Source organism: Onychomys torridus, chromosome 6, assembly GCF_903995425.1.
Source record: "Onychomys torridus chromosome 6, mOncTor1.1, whole genome shotgun sequence".
Taxonomy (NCBI): Eukaryota; Metazoa; Chordata; class Mammalia; order Rodentia; family Cricetidae; genus Onychomys; species Onychomys torridus.
In genome coordinates, this window is record NC_050448.1 from 35,308,513 (window position 1) to 35,323,772 (window position 15,260).

At 36.6% G+C, this 15,260-nt stretch overlaps 1 protein-coding gene across 5 annotated transcripts in view; it reads right to left on the reverse strand.

The window, feature by feature from the left end:
- Nbea (neurobeachin) overlaps nt 1-15,260 on the reverse strand; it is a 551,973-nt gene that overhangs the window by 389,868 nt on the left and 146,845 nt on the right. For all 5 annotated transcript variants that reach the window (XM_036189952.1, XM_036189948.1, XM_036189950.1 and 2 more), the window contains exons 19-23: nt 8,746-8,827; nt 8,418-8,541; nt 7,546-7,738; nt 3,765-4,781; nt 1,964-2,181 (exon numbers count right to left, since the gene is read on the reverse strand). In XM_036189952.1, coding sequence (XP_036045845.1) covers nt 1,964-2,181; nt 3,765-4,781; nt 7,546-7,738; nt 8,418-8,541; nt 8,746-8,827 — 1,634 coding nt within the window. The remainder of the gene's footprint in view (nt 1-1,963; nt 2,182-3,764; nt 4,782-7,545; nt 7,739-8,417; nt 8,542-8,745; nt 8,828-15,260) is intronic.

Genomic DNA, 15,260 nt, shown 5'->3' on the forward strand with positions numbered 1-15,260 from the left:
AACTCATAATTCCGGTACTTTATCAAAAAATTATTCCTGCAAGGTTTTTGTGTCAATATTTAGAAAATACACTATTCTTGTTCTTTCTTGGTTTGTTTAAGAATGAACATCAGTACTCCAAAGACTAAACTTACCACAAAAGTAGCCTGAGAAAATAATCCTCCATTTCACATTTCTGATTATTAACTAGCTTCTGAGACATCTGAGTGGCCCTATGAATTTAACTAGAACTAGTCTGGTTGCATCTGCTTGTTGTGTGCTAGGAAGCAAACCAACTGAGAGCCTGCAGAAAGTTCCAGCTGTGGTTCTAAGCACATCTTTCACAACCATGAGGAAATGTGTGATGTAAAGCATCACTGAGGGAACTGGCAGAAGGTCAAGAATTATTGTGATGAAAAGGAAGGTCACAGAATAAGTTAGCAGCAGGATTTCCTGTAGAAAATGTGCAATGAAGGTGCCTAGGAAATATACTGTTTTATTGTGATTAGATGTTCTCTTTTAGCCTAAAAATAGACATAAAAATTGGATACACTTATGTTGAAACTTTTGTGAGCATCCACAAAGAAAGCAAAGACACACAGTTTGTTGTCGGAGGAAACTGGGCAAATCCCCTTCATCTGCAGTCATGCCTTTCATTTACAGTCATGCTATTTCTTTTCCTTAGTCATCTGGAGGCACACAGCATGCACCAACATTAGTACAAGTCTATGCCTCGCTTGTGAACAGAGATCAAACTTAAAAACTCCCTTGGCAGATACACCGTCAACTTCCACAACAGTCATGTCAGCTCCCCACAGATGAGTTGGCCTCACCAGTTACTGGATTGTTAATCAGAATTGATCCACACAGCCTAGTAATTAGAATCATATTTCTTTTTGGGGGGTGTTTTCCAAATGAATGTACAACCCTGAGAGACAGTATGGAAGAAATTTCTTAACGGGCTTCATTCAGTAGAAAAAATGTTGATGAAAAGGAGGAAAAAAATAGAAAAAGAAGAAGGAGAGAGAAGAGAAGGAGAGTCTGCCTTTTAACACAGACAACCACAAGTGGCTGCAGTTATCCTAAAAGAAAACCAAGAGAAGTAGGGAAGTCAGCTTCAGCCTGAGATGTGACCCAGAGGACCAAATCTCCGACAATGAAGTATTTTCCCTACTTACAGCCATCAACTCCCAAAATTTACACACTTGCACATGTGAATGATACATCTCCTGATTGAGAAATGTGAATCTGCTATTAGAAAACTGTATTGAAATTTTAAAAAAAGCAAACAAACATTGAATTTAGATAGATTTAAACCAAGATCCACTAACTGCTTATACATACTGGTTCTAATGACATACATGTTAAAGGCTACTTTAAGATTTTATTTTAGTACTAAGTGTTATTTATTGTTGTTACTAAACAATAATATAGCTCATAGTATTGAGTTTAACAAGAAAAGATGCAATTACAGAAGTAGAAACCAAAGCTGGTCTTTAATTCTTGAATTGTGTAGAATGAGCAATGCCAGATTTTAAAATTCTGCTTTAACTGTCTTAAGGTAAATTGTTACATACCTAGAGATGTGTGCTACAAACATCATAAAAAGTATACTTTTTATAAATATTTGTCTATTAAAACTTAAATATTTAATTTTTAAAACAAATTTAATTTGTGAATTTTATTGGATGACAGGAATCATTTAATAAAATTATTCATTTTCTCAGGCTGGGAAGTTGGCTCAGCACTTGTTCTTGTGGAGGACCCAAGTTCAATTCCCAGCACCCACATGCTGGCTTAAAACCATCTATAACGCCAGTTACAGAATATCTAACACCCTCCTTTGACCTTAGCAGGTACCAGGCCATGCACATTGTACATAGACATAGATACAAAGCAAAACAAACACACATGCAAAATAAAAATTAAAAAATTGAATTTCTCAACTGAAGGTGTTCAAAATATAGGAAAGAAATAGTTGTACCTTCTCCACACATGCACATCTGTCTCTAACGCAAACAACAGGTCAGTGAGAAGCCGCTGGTGCATTGGAGACCACTTAAACTCCGGAATCCGGAACATGGTAGTCCGGGGGCCAGGGCTGAACTGACGCCGCTGTTCCTCAGTCATTGGCATTCCTCGAAATCCTAAATCAACTCTGAGGTCTCGGTCTTGTTGGGTAACAGACCGGCCCTGAACAGCCTAAACAAAGAGAAGGTAAACCTTTGTGGAGCACAAAAGAGATGTGAGATTAAAAAACCAGCGTGCGTAACAAAGTGAATAGGAGCCTTACATGTGACTTTAGTAGGTGAGTGCACTTCAAACACCTGCACAGAAATCATTTAGATTCATCTAAAGTCTGCTATTGGGGCTTCTGCTTTGATACTGCAGAATCTAAGCAAGGTCATCAAAAGACTGCACTAAAGTTCTCACTCAAAACCAGATCCTCTTTCCCTAATCACCAATCTTCACGCTAGTATAAGATGATCTTTGTGGAACTTAGTATGCATGAATGGGGGCAATGGATACACATCATCAATTAATTATAACTAAAAACACACGGTGAAGAAATATCACTGGAGGGACTGAAATTAACTTCAAAGTGCATTTCATTCACAATACTTCAATTAAAAAATAAACACACTGTATGATGTTAGAAAAGAAGCCAGAAAAACGCCTGTGCATTCTCAATGAAAAATAGGCAAACCTAGTGATTATTATGCCTAGTAAGCAATGATCTGTTTTTTTCTTTATTTGAAATCTTACCTTGTTCAATATTCTCTCTACCTGCCAATCACTGTAGTACAACTGCCACCAAAATGGAAATTGGCAGTTAAAAAACAAAAAATAAACACACCCTTCCAACGTTTAGAATATACACTCCAGTATTCTTCCTACAGTACAAAGACAATATTAAGACATGGTTTATTCTTTCCAATATAAGTGGAATGGAAACATAAACTTACCTTCAATGAAATGAAGAGGCAGCAGGAAAGTCCATAGGTTTAAGGAAATTCAAATCCTTAAATGTCATTATAATCTCATCAATTTCTAACCATAAATATTGATTTAGTCCACAAATTAAGTAGTCACAAGTTTTTCTCACAAGACATAGTGGTTTTGTTGTTGTTGTTTGTTTGTTTTTTACCTGTACTACAGACTGGCCAAAACCACAGCACTAACCACCAGGCCTAAGCAGCTTCCTTTTTTAAAGTAAAAATTCTATTCCCATGTTTGTAAAGAAAGTTCTCATTGCTCCTAACTCCACATATTCTCAGCTATTTTACCTACCTCACAAGGGTGCTGTTGAGGACTGAATCTGAAAACATCTACAGTGCCTGGAGCACAGTAGGTATCGACAGATAACAGCCCTTCCCCTATTGTTCATGCATCTGTTCAAGCTGGCTGCGAGTCCTCTTTTCTATAATCCCTAGAACAGGGCTAGCCTGGAGTACAAGGTTAGAATGAAGAACTCAAGTACAAAGGTATAAATGTAGACACAGACTGTAAGAATGGGCAGAAGACCTCAGCAGTCATATTTTAATCTACTACTACAGTGTCTTATATGACAGAAGAATCTGAGACCCAAAGAGGCTGAGCAAAATTAAGAGAAACGTGGCAGAATTGGTAATATAAGTCAGATCACTTGAATTTCATAGCACCCAGTTCTGTAAGTTATAAATTACATGAATTTAAGTGTAGTGTCATTTTGGAAATGACTTTGCAGCTAACAACTCAATGCCTATCTGATTGTTTACTTCTAGAAATCACATGGGATGGCTTACTTGTGTTGTAGTAGTTGTCTGGATTTTTCGGATTTCCTTTCCTGATTCTTTGCCATCATCAGATCGCTCAGTGTCTGAAATTATACTTCCCGCATCAATATTTGGTACAATTTTGCTATTGGAAGACTCTGTTTCCAGAGTTGTAGCAGTCATTTCAGCATAGTCTAATCCCTTAACTGAAGACGCCAAGTCTCTTTCAGAGACACTGCTCACTCCATCTGAAGTTGTATGGATTCTGAAGTCTTTCTCTTCTATTATGCCTGATGTGCAAGTTAAGTCTACACTTGCAGTCATGTGAGCAAGCAATCCAAGATCATCGCTGACACCAAGATGTACTTGGGTGTCTTGAATATTCGAGATGATGTGATTGCTAGAAAGTTCTGGAAGCAGTTTCTCTTCCTGTTTCGGTATTTTATCAAAGAGGAAGGATGTGCTAGTATTAGGAAGCTCCTCCTTCTCATCTGCTAGTGTAATCAATGGACCATTGTCCTTCTCTTCATTTTTTTTAATGATACCCACACTTCCATGCACATTGTTCTGGAGTTTCTCAACAGCAGCACTGTATACATTATCCAACAAGGACTCCACTTCCACGAGGGCACCATTCTCCCCACCCACCAACGTCTCTGGTGATAAATCCATATCATCCAGTTTTACTTCTGTTGCTTCCACTTTCTCTGCTTTGATATCAACTAGCAGATCATGCACTTCCACATGCACTCCACTGCCAGGTCTATCGGAACTTCCAAGAATATCATCTGACACTTTGGTTGACATGAGCAAGTCTCGTGCATCTGTGCTAACTGGGTAGTCTGTCTCACTCTCAGGGCTCTGGCTTTGGGAAAGGTCTTCTATTTCCCGGATTTCCATTCCTCCTTTTGCTCCGGTTGTCTGTGATGAAAGACCAGAGATAGTGCTCACATTTCCTTTCTTTCCCTTCTTAATGTTCTCCTCCTCTTGTCGTTGGTATTCCTCATACATTTTGGCCAGATATTCTTTGTGTGCTTCGTAAGTAACCTAGGAAATAAGTAAAGAGAAAACTGAGGTGTCTTGTATATTCCAAGAGAAAGATGAAATTAAGAGAAATAAAATTCAGTAATAATAGCAAAATGGTACAAGTACTTTAAGATTTAGTTTTATTAAATAAATGGTTTTATTATGTAATTGGGAACAATGATGAAATACAGCAATACATTGTTTCCTGACTTGTCTCTAATCACATAGGTAACTGCAACATTAAGTTCCTTTGTACAGGTTAAGTATTCCAATATTAACCAACATCATATGATACCTAACTTGTGAACACTGTTTAGGCCTAATGGCTTGGCAGATGATAATATTGAATATCACAACTACTATCACTTTTCCATCTTTTACATGGCTACTGTACTATTTTCACCCATCATAACCGCTACTGAAAGTACCCCACACGGACCTGTAAACAGACATTTATAAGGCACTACATCATTTCTATATGTAGACAGGTGACTAAATTAGAAACATCAATATATGTTCTGTACATGGGCTTACAATGTCTTTTCCTTGTTACATTAAAACTTATTAAAGCAATGACAAATACAAGGTGTGCATATGCAAAATGTAGGACTACAACAGGTAATATAAATTCTAAATTTTTCTGTTAGAAAATCTTTTCTTATAGGCACACAAAATTAATTTATATTAATCTGTGGACTAACAGGGTTCTTGGTTGACCTTTTTTTAAAGATATGAAACCTATTTCCTACCAAAGAAACTTCCCAATCATGCGGGCTGGCAACTTGTTACTCAAAGGCCACATTAATTTGTCATCTATTTTGATAAGTAAAATTTTATTATAATACAACCATGTTAACGGATGTACTTGTTCTCTTTGTCTGCTTTCACACTAAACAGATGAGTTGAGCAGCTTCATCAGAAGCAGACCAGAAAGCCTAAAACATGCATTATCTGGTCTCTAAAATAATTTTTCTAATTCCTGTTAAAAATAACTAGATGAGTTTTCTAAACCACAAACCTTAATTTCAACATAACTCAATTAGCAGCCTAATTTTGGATATCCATGTTTCTTCTGTGATGCTACTGTTTGAGGAATCACAACTTTGAATTACTAGAATATAATGTGTGAATAAATTTACTACTCTCCTTACCAAAGACAAATGATACTTAAAATTTAATAAGGATAGAATCTTAGAATTAAAAAATATTAAAAGATACTATATAGTGGTTTGAAAAAGAATGGTCCCCATAGGCCCACATATTTGAATGCTTAGTCACCAGGGAGTGGCATTATTTCAGAAGAATAAGAAGGATCAGCAGGTGTAGCCTCGATGAAGTAGGTGTGCCCTTGTTGAAGGAAGTATGTCACTGGTAGAGGGCTTTGAGGTTTCAAAAGCCCCCATTAGGCCCAGTACCTACTGTCTATGGATCAGAATGTAGCTCTTGGCTACTTCTCCAGCACCATGCCTGTCTGTCTGCTACCATTTGCAATGATGATAATGAACTTACCTCTGACACTGTAAGCAAGCCCCAAAATAAATGTTTTCTTTTATAAGGATTACCTAGGTCATGGTGTCTCTCTTCACAGCAATAGAACAGTGACTACAACACTACAATTAAAAATATTAAAAGTGCACACCTTTAATCCCAATACCAGGGAGGCAGAAGCATTGAGACCTTTGTGAATTTGAGCTCAGTTTGGTCTATATAGCAAGTTTCCAAGCCACCCAAAATTACATAGTAAGACTGTCTCAAAATACATACATACATACGTGTGTGTGTGTGTGTGTGTGTGTGTGTGTGTGTGTGTGTATTTGGAATATATATTATGAAAAAACTATATATATATATGTGTGTGTGTGTGTGTGTGTGTGTGTGTGTATATATATATATATATATATACACACACACACACACACACACACGGAAGGTAGGTACATTCACAAGGCACTGACACTGACATGTCTTCCTCAATCACTTTTGGCACCTCATTTTTTGAGACAGCATTTCTTACTGAACTGCGATGCATGGTTTTGGCTAGAGTGATTGGTTAGCCAAAGAACCCTTGGGATTTACCCATCGTGCTCTCCAGCACTGGAGTGGAAGTGTGTGCAGCCATGCCTAGCCTGTTATGTGGATAAAGGGGATCCAAATTCAGGTCCTGAGGCTTGTATAGAAAGTACTTTATCCATTCAGCTAAGTTCCATTTATTATTTATTTATTATTTACAAGTATTTATTATTCACTTGAGAATTAAATCTCATTACTTTAAAAGCATCTATAGAAGTACATTTCAGCTATTTCATGAAATATGCTTGTAAGAATTGAGTATGGTTTAGTTTAAAAAAAATGGTTCAGCCCCAAGTTCTCACATCTGTGACAAACATATATAGTAAAATTCCAAATTAAGGGGACAGTGAGATGGCTCATCAGGGAAAAGTGCTTGCCACCAAGTCTGAAGAACTGAGTTCAATCTCTGAACCCAGAAAGTAGAAGCATAGACCCAACTCCCACCATGCCGACTTCGAGTGTGTGCCCATGCACGCACTTTATCTTTTAAGTGTTATTAAAACTAAATTTCTAAATTACAAACTTTATGTTTGAATTAAATGATCTTGAAACCACCTTCAATCTCTAGAGTCTCACCAAGGGGCAGAAAAAACACAAAGTCAAAACAAGGATAATGGAATGGGCCATAACTGAGAATGTCCACCAGGTGGCAGCAGATGAGAGTTTATAGCCATTGCTGAAACTTCAATGACAGAACAAACTGGGTCCCTGTTACCTTGGAATGGGCTATTGAGAGTGTGTCCACCCAGACTCTCCAGCCTCCCCATTCATATTTTATTGCATGATACAAAAGAATCCGGAAGATGTTGTAGACCATTTCAGTAATCTTCTGTTCCTCAGAACTTTTTGGATTGATATAGCCAAGAGAAAACATCCAATCCTGCCACACTGAACATTGCAGTAAGCATCTAAGTAGGAAAAAGAGCTCATTAAAAATATCAAAATTACAATTTACTGCTGTGAAATGTAGATAAAATAATAAAAATGTAATCTGAGTACAAAATGATTCTGTGTATTCTATAACTTCTGTCAATGTCTTTCTTTCTTAGAAAATGTGAATTATTAATCAAACTCACTCCCTAACCCTTGGTCAGAGTTCTTACCACCTTTAGCAATCACAATGTGCTCAGTCTGCTCTCTAGGCACCCCAATCCACCTTCACTAGCCTGGGCCTCACAATGTTTCACATACAATACATAAAACTTGCTAGAAGCTTAGGAAATGACCACAAACAAGTTCACGGACTCAGACTGCACACCATGTCTGAGCTTTAAATGCATAACAAGAATTGGTGACATGACGGGAAAACACAGTGAACACGGGCAAACCAACACAGTGAGTATTAAATGCACTGTTGGTGACAAAAATGTATCAGGGACAGTTGACTACATTCTAAGTACAATTCTGTATATTTGTATATTCATACATATGTTTAATTAAATATACTAGGACAACTAAATAAAAGCATATAAAATTGGGGGAAGCATGCTTTTTCAAATGATTAAGAGTATTTAACAAAATATTTGAATTTTTTATTTTAAAATGATTGAAAAAATCTTAAGCTAGAATAAAAACCAGACTGTTTACCTTCTGTTTTCACGGCTGTTACTGAAAAGCTTAATCATGTCAGATAAAAACAACCGACGAACTTCCATCAATTCTGCACTTGGTGTGGAGTTTTTTAACAAAGTTGCCACCACCTTAAGAATCACTATAAACAACCAAAATCTGAATTAAAATGTAAAAGGGTAAGTAAGACATATCACATTCATTAATTTTCAACTAAATGCTTAGCAATGGCAGTGAAGTTGTAACTGTCAAAAAATGAGGGCACACGAAGGACCACAAACTCTGATTTAGTCCCACATATAATCACATAACCACCATGGAATAGTAAACAGTGGCATCTGCTCACTTGGGTTCTGAATTTTCACTGTAGAGTCTGGCTCCGGGTGTGGTTTATGCACAACTTGAGTACACACTTGCTCTGTTAAGATCTGAAAGATGAAAAATTTGAACTTCATTTAGAGAAAAAAAATTTAAACTGTCAAATACAGCTATATAAGAAAAGAATCTCTAAAAGATTTTGAGTAATTTCAAGTCAAAAGAAATATCTCTCCCAAAGGAGCTTTCTAATAAATGATATATATTCCTAAACTATAAAATCTATATACCTCAAATTTTACTTACTTTGGATAAAGACAAAAGCCAGACACTGTATCTATAGAAGGAAAGAATAATTAGCTAATATAAATTTGTTCTGTTTGAAATACGCTTTCAGTATACACTTTTAATACTACCCGTTTTTGAATTATAAACACTGATGTTTTGTGTCATGTTAATAAAAAAAATCAGCGAATTTTAACAAAATTATGCTTCATACAGAAATCTACAATTTATATTTATATTTTTGACTAAAATGGAGGTTCAAAACCCTTAAGAATAATTCTGCACATCTTGGTTATGTTCGCATGGTTAGCACCAGAAGCTGACACACATCAGTAGTCATTAAGTGACAGAATGAATAACTGAGTCATATATAAATAATGAATGTGTATGGTTGTTCATGTATTCTAGGCTTTAACCATTCTTGTCTCTATCCTTACATCTATCTACCTACCTGTCTGTCTATATACATATACTTCAGTAGAGATGCATTTCACTAAAAATGGTATTTCCTATCAATGACTTAATTTTCTACTTAGAGTTAACATGTTAAACTCTGAATAACCTTTAAAAAAAGTTCAACACAGTATCAATACAAAAATCATGGCAAAAATATCAGTGTTGATTTTGAAATCAGTTATGCAGAGCTCTTAGGTAAAAGTTAGAGTAGAAACAGCAAGTTAGAATACAGGGGTCATGGCTTCTGAAAAGAGAACCATGACATCCAGAAGGGAAGTACTTTTCTTTCATTTTTATCGGACTACAAAGAGGACAGGAAATTCACATAGATAAATGAGGGATATATCTGAAAAATGTATTGACTTGAAATAAGACATTGGTCTATTATTACTTAAGTGATAAATACTGGTTGGAATTACCAATACTTTTGTTTAAAAATAACAATGTTAAACTAAAGTGTCAGAATGCTTTCTGAACAGTGTACTCTAAGCATGAATTTCTACATGGAGCTGACACACGAGATAAAAATCTCTTTGAATAATATATATCAAAGAACAGTGGCTGGTATATACCTAAAAGGAGTTTTCATACCAACTTTCCTCAAAATCCCAAAGGATAAGATTCCAGACAATTCTTGTTATAAAGATGATACTCAAAATAACTGCATACTTTCAGGGGAAACATTAGACCATGATCCCTTACAATAGAATCTTCCAACCCTTCTTAACCAAGAGAGAATAAGTCACACTGTACAGGAAACAAAATCTGGCTCAAAGCACCACTGATTTTCCTGTTGTCTTTTTAAAGCTTTGCTCTGTCATGTGACACTGAAGACAGTAATGGTAGTGCTTATCCATAAACCTACTACAAAGATTACAGGGTACCTGTGTGAAAGCACTCTAATGACTACAGCATATTCAAATATCAAAGATTTATACAAGTTATACAAATATATTTAGGAACTGACTTCAGCATGTATTTGTTAAGTACCAGTTACTTGCCCACACACTACTTAATGTTTGGAGATGGAAAATGGTTGTTAAGTGGAGCTACATTTCTAGCATCAATTTACTTAATTAATGTTCTGAAACAGGTAGAAATGCATGCTTCTATTAAGCAATAAATCATGGGAAATTGTCATTAAGAACCTATGTGAGATTTTAAAAGAGGGAAGGAGATAATGTGCATAAAAGAGGGAGAGATAAATATAGGTATAAACCTTTTAATGGCACTTTAAGACTCAAAGTGGTCACTAAAGGTTCTACTGACTTATACGAGGGATATACAGAAGTTAAGCCCTAATCCTAGGCTAAACCAAAATAAGATGAAGGAGTCCTCATGAATTCTGTATGATTCAGCACTTAAGGTGAAGTCACATGTGATAGGTGGCTGTTGTGTTGGAAAGGATAGAGAAAGACTGAATTCTAAGCACAGAGGTAACTTTATAAATGTGGTGTTTAGATACAGATCTCGGTGCAGTGCTAAACCTTACATTTTATTTCATATTCCTTAGGTTACTGGAAGAGGTTGGTCTACAGTGCTAGCTATGGCAGCTCCCTGTGTGACTTACTGACTCCCAATGCTCACTGAGGGTCTTTGTCATTGTTTCTTTTTGTTTGTTTGCTTTGAACAGAAGATATTCTCACTGCCTTGTAATTTATATGATGTTGACTAGAACAATTTGCTAAAAACTATGGACATTTGTACAACAGTGGCAGGACTGTTATGAAGACAATTACCCACATTGATGAGATCTGAGGGCCATTTCATAAGAGGGAATCCATAGCTGGTACTTTGAACTTGCTCAAAAGCCCAGGGCAAGGGAGTTCCTGGGCCCTTAGGGGGTAATTTAATTCTGCTGGTTAACTAAATTGACAGAGCACCCAACTGCCCTCTAAATTATGTTTATATCCATTGGCAATTAACACTCTCAGCTTAATCAGAGAAGCTCTCTTTCCAGTGAATGGTGGTAAATACTGAGACTCATTGATATGCAAGATGCTGAGAATAAATGATGGACAAGTGCTCAAACTTAAACAAGACATTCACACCCTCTTCTGCAAGGCTCAGGAAACACTGTGGTGTGGTGATATTTGTGCTGAAATGTGCTATTTTACTTGTATGTTAATAAACAAAGTTTGCCTGGAGAGCAGAGGTCATAGCCAACCATAAACAGAAGTCAGGTGGTAGTGGCACACGCCCTTAATCCAATCACATGGCAGGCAGAGTCTCTGTGTGGTCAAGGACACAGCCAAGCATAGTGACACACACCTTTAATCTCAGTACCAACCATAGAGACCTGGAGGTCTGTATAAACAGGCAATGATGAGGAAGTGATGTGGCTGGGCTTAGAGCCAATGAGAAGGCAGAACAGCAAGGCAATAAAGGCACAGGTTAGATAGGAAGAAGTTGGTTTGGCTCTCTTAGGAAGCTATGGTGACATGGTGGGCTAAGGTTAGTTGGTGGTTATTACTGATTTCTACAGCTTTCACCCCTGTATTCAGCTCCATGTTTCTTATTTAATAAGACTGTTTAGAAATTCATCTACACTGTGGAGGAGGAAGCTGAAAGAATGTTAGTGTCAGAAGTCAGGAAAAGGGCCGAGAAATGCCATCTTCTGGGCAATATACATCAATTGCAATCAAGAGCTTCCAGACAACTATGGATGACTGAACTTGGTCTGAAGAAGGATACCCCATCAACAGTCAGGCAAAGATCAGGCAAGTACTTTGGATGGCCACTAACAAACTATTTCCTACTGTGGTAGTTTAAATAAGAATGGCCCCCAAGGGCTTATATATATATGAATTCTTGGTCAGTAGTTGGTAGAACTGTTTGGAAAGAATTAGGAGGTGGGGTCTTGTTGAAGGAGGTGTCTCACTGGAAGTGGGCTATGGGATTTCAAAAGCTCAGGCCATTCCTAGATGGCTTTCTTCCTCCTACTGGTGGATTAGTATATAAGCTCTCAGTTACTGCTCTTGAACTATGCATGAGTGCCTACCTGCTGCCATGTTTCCCACCATGATGGCGATGGCCTCACCCTCTAAAACTATAAGCCCTCAATAAACTCTTTCTTCTATAAGTTGTCTTGGTCATGGTGTCCTATCACAGAAACAAAAAAGTAACTAGAACATCTGTTGATAGATTCAGAGAATGGGAGATCACTGCCTTTGCTATGTACCCAGCACTGTGATCCCATCAGGCTCCAATGGAAAAATCTAATCATGAGGTCACACAGATGGCCCCCATTAAGCTAAATGGGTCACAAAATAAAACCAAAAGTCATGAATCTTGGAAAAGGTCAGGTAAGGAAAAGTAGGCACTGACAAGGGAGGATGAGAGAAGAAAATGTGGAAGAAGAGAGTAACCAGAATGAATTATATACACTCATGTATGAAAATTCAAAGAACTAAATTAATGAAAAAATACTTGTAGAAAAAGGTCTGATTTTAGTTTAATAGACACTATTTCATGTACATAGTATCTCAAATATGAGTTTTAAATGAAATACTTTTTATCATAATAGGATTTTCAGATCACTGACGTAAATAACATATAATTGATTACTGTCTGTTAATTCTATCATAAGTTTAGTTTTTTGTTTGGTTGGTTTGTACGTTTGGTTTTTGTGGTTTGTGTTTTGGTTTTTCAAGACAGGGTTTTTCTGTAAACAGCTCTGGCTGTCCTGGAACTCAATTGATAGACCAGGTTGGCCTAAAACTCACAGAGATCCATCTGCCTCTGCCTCCTGAGTGCTGGGATTCCGCGCCACCACCATCTGGCTGAAGTTAGTTATTTTGCAATAAATGACAGCAGCCCCAAATGATACAATCTTCAAACTGTGATGACCCAGAACTAGCAATTCATTCAAACACAATTTCATAATTCAACAAGTCCTGTTGGTAGCACTGGCTAAACAATCAGACACTGTCTTCCTAACTTTTAGTATATTTACATTAATTCTACCTTTTGAAATGAGTTCCTTAATAACTCAGAGTCCTTCAAAACTTATTTCTATCCATCATGATTGTCATTTAAAAGACATATATAGTGACTTGATTGATACAAGAAGCTAGTATTTTTTTTTTTTCAATTCCCATTTTAGAATCTCTGGATCATACACGTCAGAGGATTCACATCTATTGCGTATCTATTGCTTTTTCTCCACTCTAATAGAGTCAGAAACAGCTTGGCTTTGCTTAATGAAGACTTAAACAGAGACCCAAACCTGGATCTCAGCAGCAAAACATGGTCAGGTGCTTGGTAAGATGTTGCTGTATTCACCAATGAGCCAGTCTCAGGAAGTCCAACAGAAATTCGAGTGTGCACATGAACATGTTGTAGTTTTAAGACTAGGAGCATACAATTAACTTTCAAATTTAAAATATTATGCTACACTGCACTGTTATTTCCATGTAAGGATTCATTGACTATATTGACTTCCTATTTGATTGTTAATAATAACAAAACCAGCAGAGGGTCAGAAATTCACATAAGTAAATGCTGAAAAACCGAGATAAGCATCATAAGCCAAAGCAAACTAACTGGTAAGAAAATGAAGACACAGACAAAGTAAATCAATACTAGACATCAGCATTCAGAGCTCAGATTTGACACTGTAGCAAGGCTTTGGTTCAAAAGAAAAATTTCATGTAATTTATTAAAGGCAATTTTGCTATTTTTTCCTCTTAGGTACATGTAACCTACCTATTTCATGAGCATATGTTATTGGGAAAAATTATGTAATCTTGAGTCTCAGTATGTCTGTTTTAAGAGTCGATAAAAATATCAATAACCATATGCTGGTTTCAAGACTTGAGGTAACAGACACATAGCATTCACAATGGGTAATGTCCTAAGAAGTACTCAAAAAAAGTAGTTACTATTATGAAGATATATAGTATCAGTCACTGTCTCAAAACACAAAGGAGAATAGAAGGAAACCACTTCAACACACTACACAGTGCAATCCACTCTATTGGTATTTATTCAGTTCTGCATGTACTTCTTAAAAAGGGAAAGTTGAATAATTCAAAACAGTATTGGTAGCTGACAGAATCTACAAATCAAGCAATTTGAGGAATGACTAACAACAGTGAGCATGATAAATTCAGAAGTAATAAAACAGATGTTTCACTGTTACCCACTCCTATGTCTGTACATGGAAGCAGGTGAGAAAAGTTGGCATAAAATAGCAAAATAGAATCCTGCAGATGAAGGGTCAACAGACCAAGGCCTGGGACCACATGCAGCCAGACTTCCTCTAATACAGTTTTATTGGAATATAGTCCATTTGAGTCATACTACCCATGGCTTCTTCTGAGAATCATGTAACCAACAAAACCTAAATATATTTACTGTCTCATTATCTGAAACAACTACTCTTACCTCCTATAAGTCAATAATACTTTAATAAAAAGATACATTAGTAAGGTATCATTAAATATTGAAAATGGCTAAAGGCTATGTATAAGATGATACGCTGTAAGAGTTGCAAGTGCGATTGAGAATCTTTATACTTATTTTGAGCAGTAATGGAGGCACAGGGGTACATTTTATTTTGTATGTTTATAATGAATGCATGTTAGCTCTCTTCAGATATCATGATAAGTAAAACACACTGTTTAATAAAGACAGCAGATAGGAGCTACATTTCTCTGTTGCAGAAGTGCCAAGGTCAGCAAACACTAGGTAGGATAATATGGGTGATATTCCTATGACACATACTTGACTGGGTCACAACGCTGCACAGTCATTCGTGACTTTATTTATGGATACTGAACACAATTAAACTATCTCGCTTGA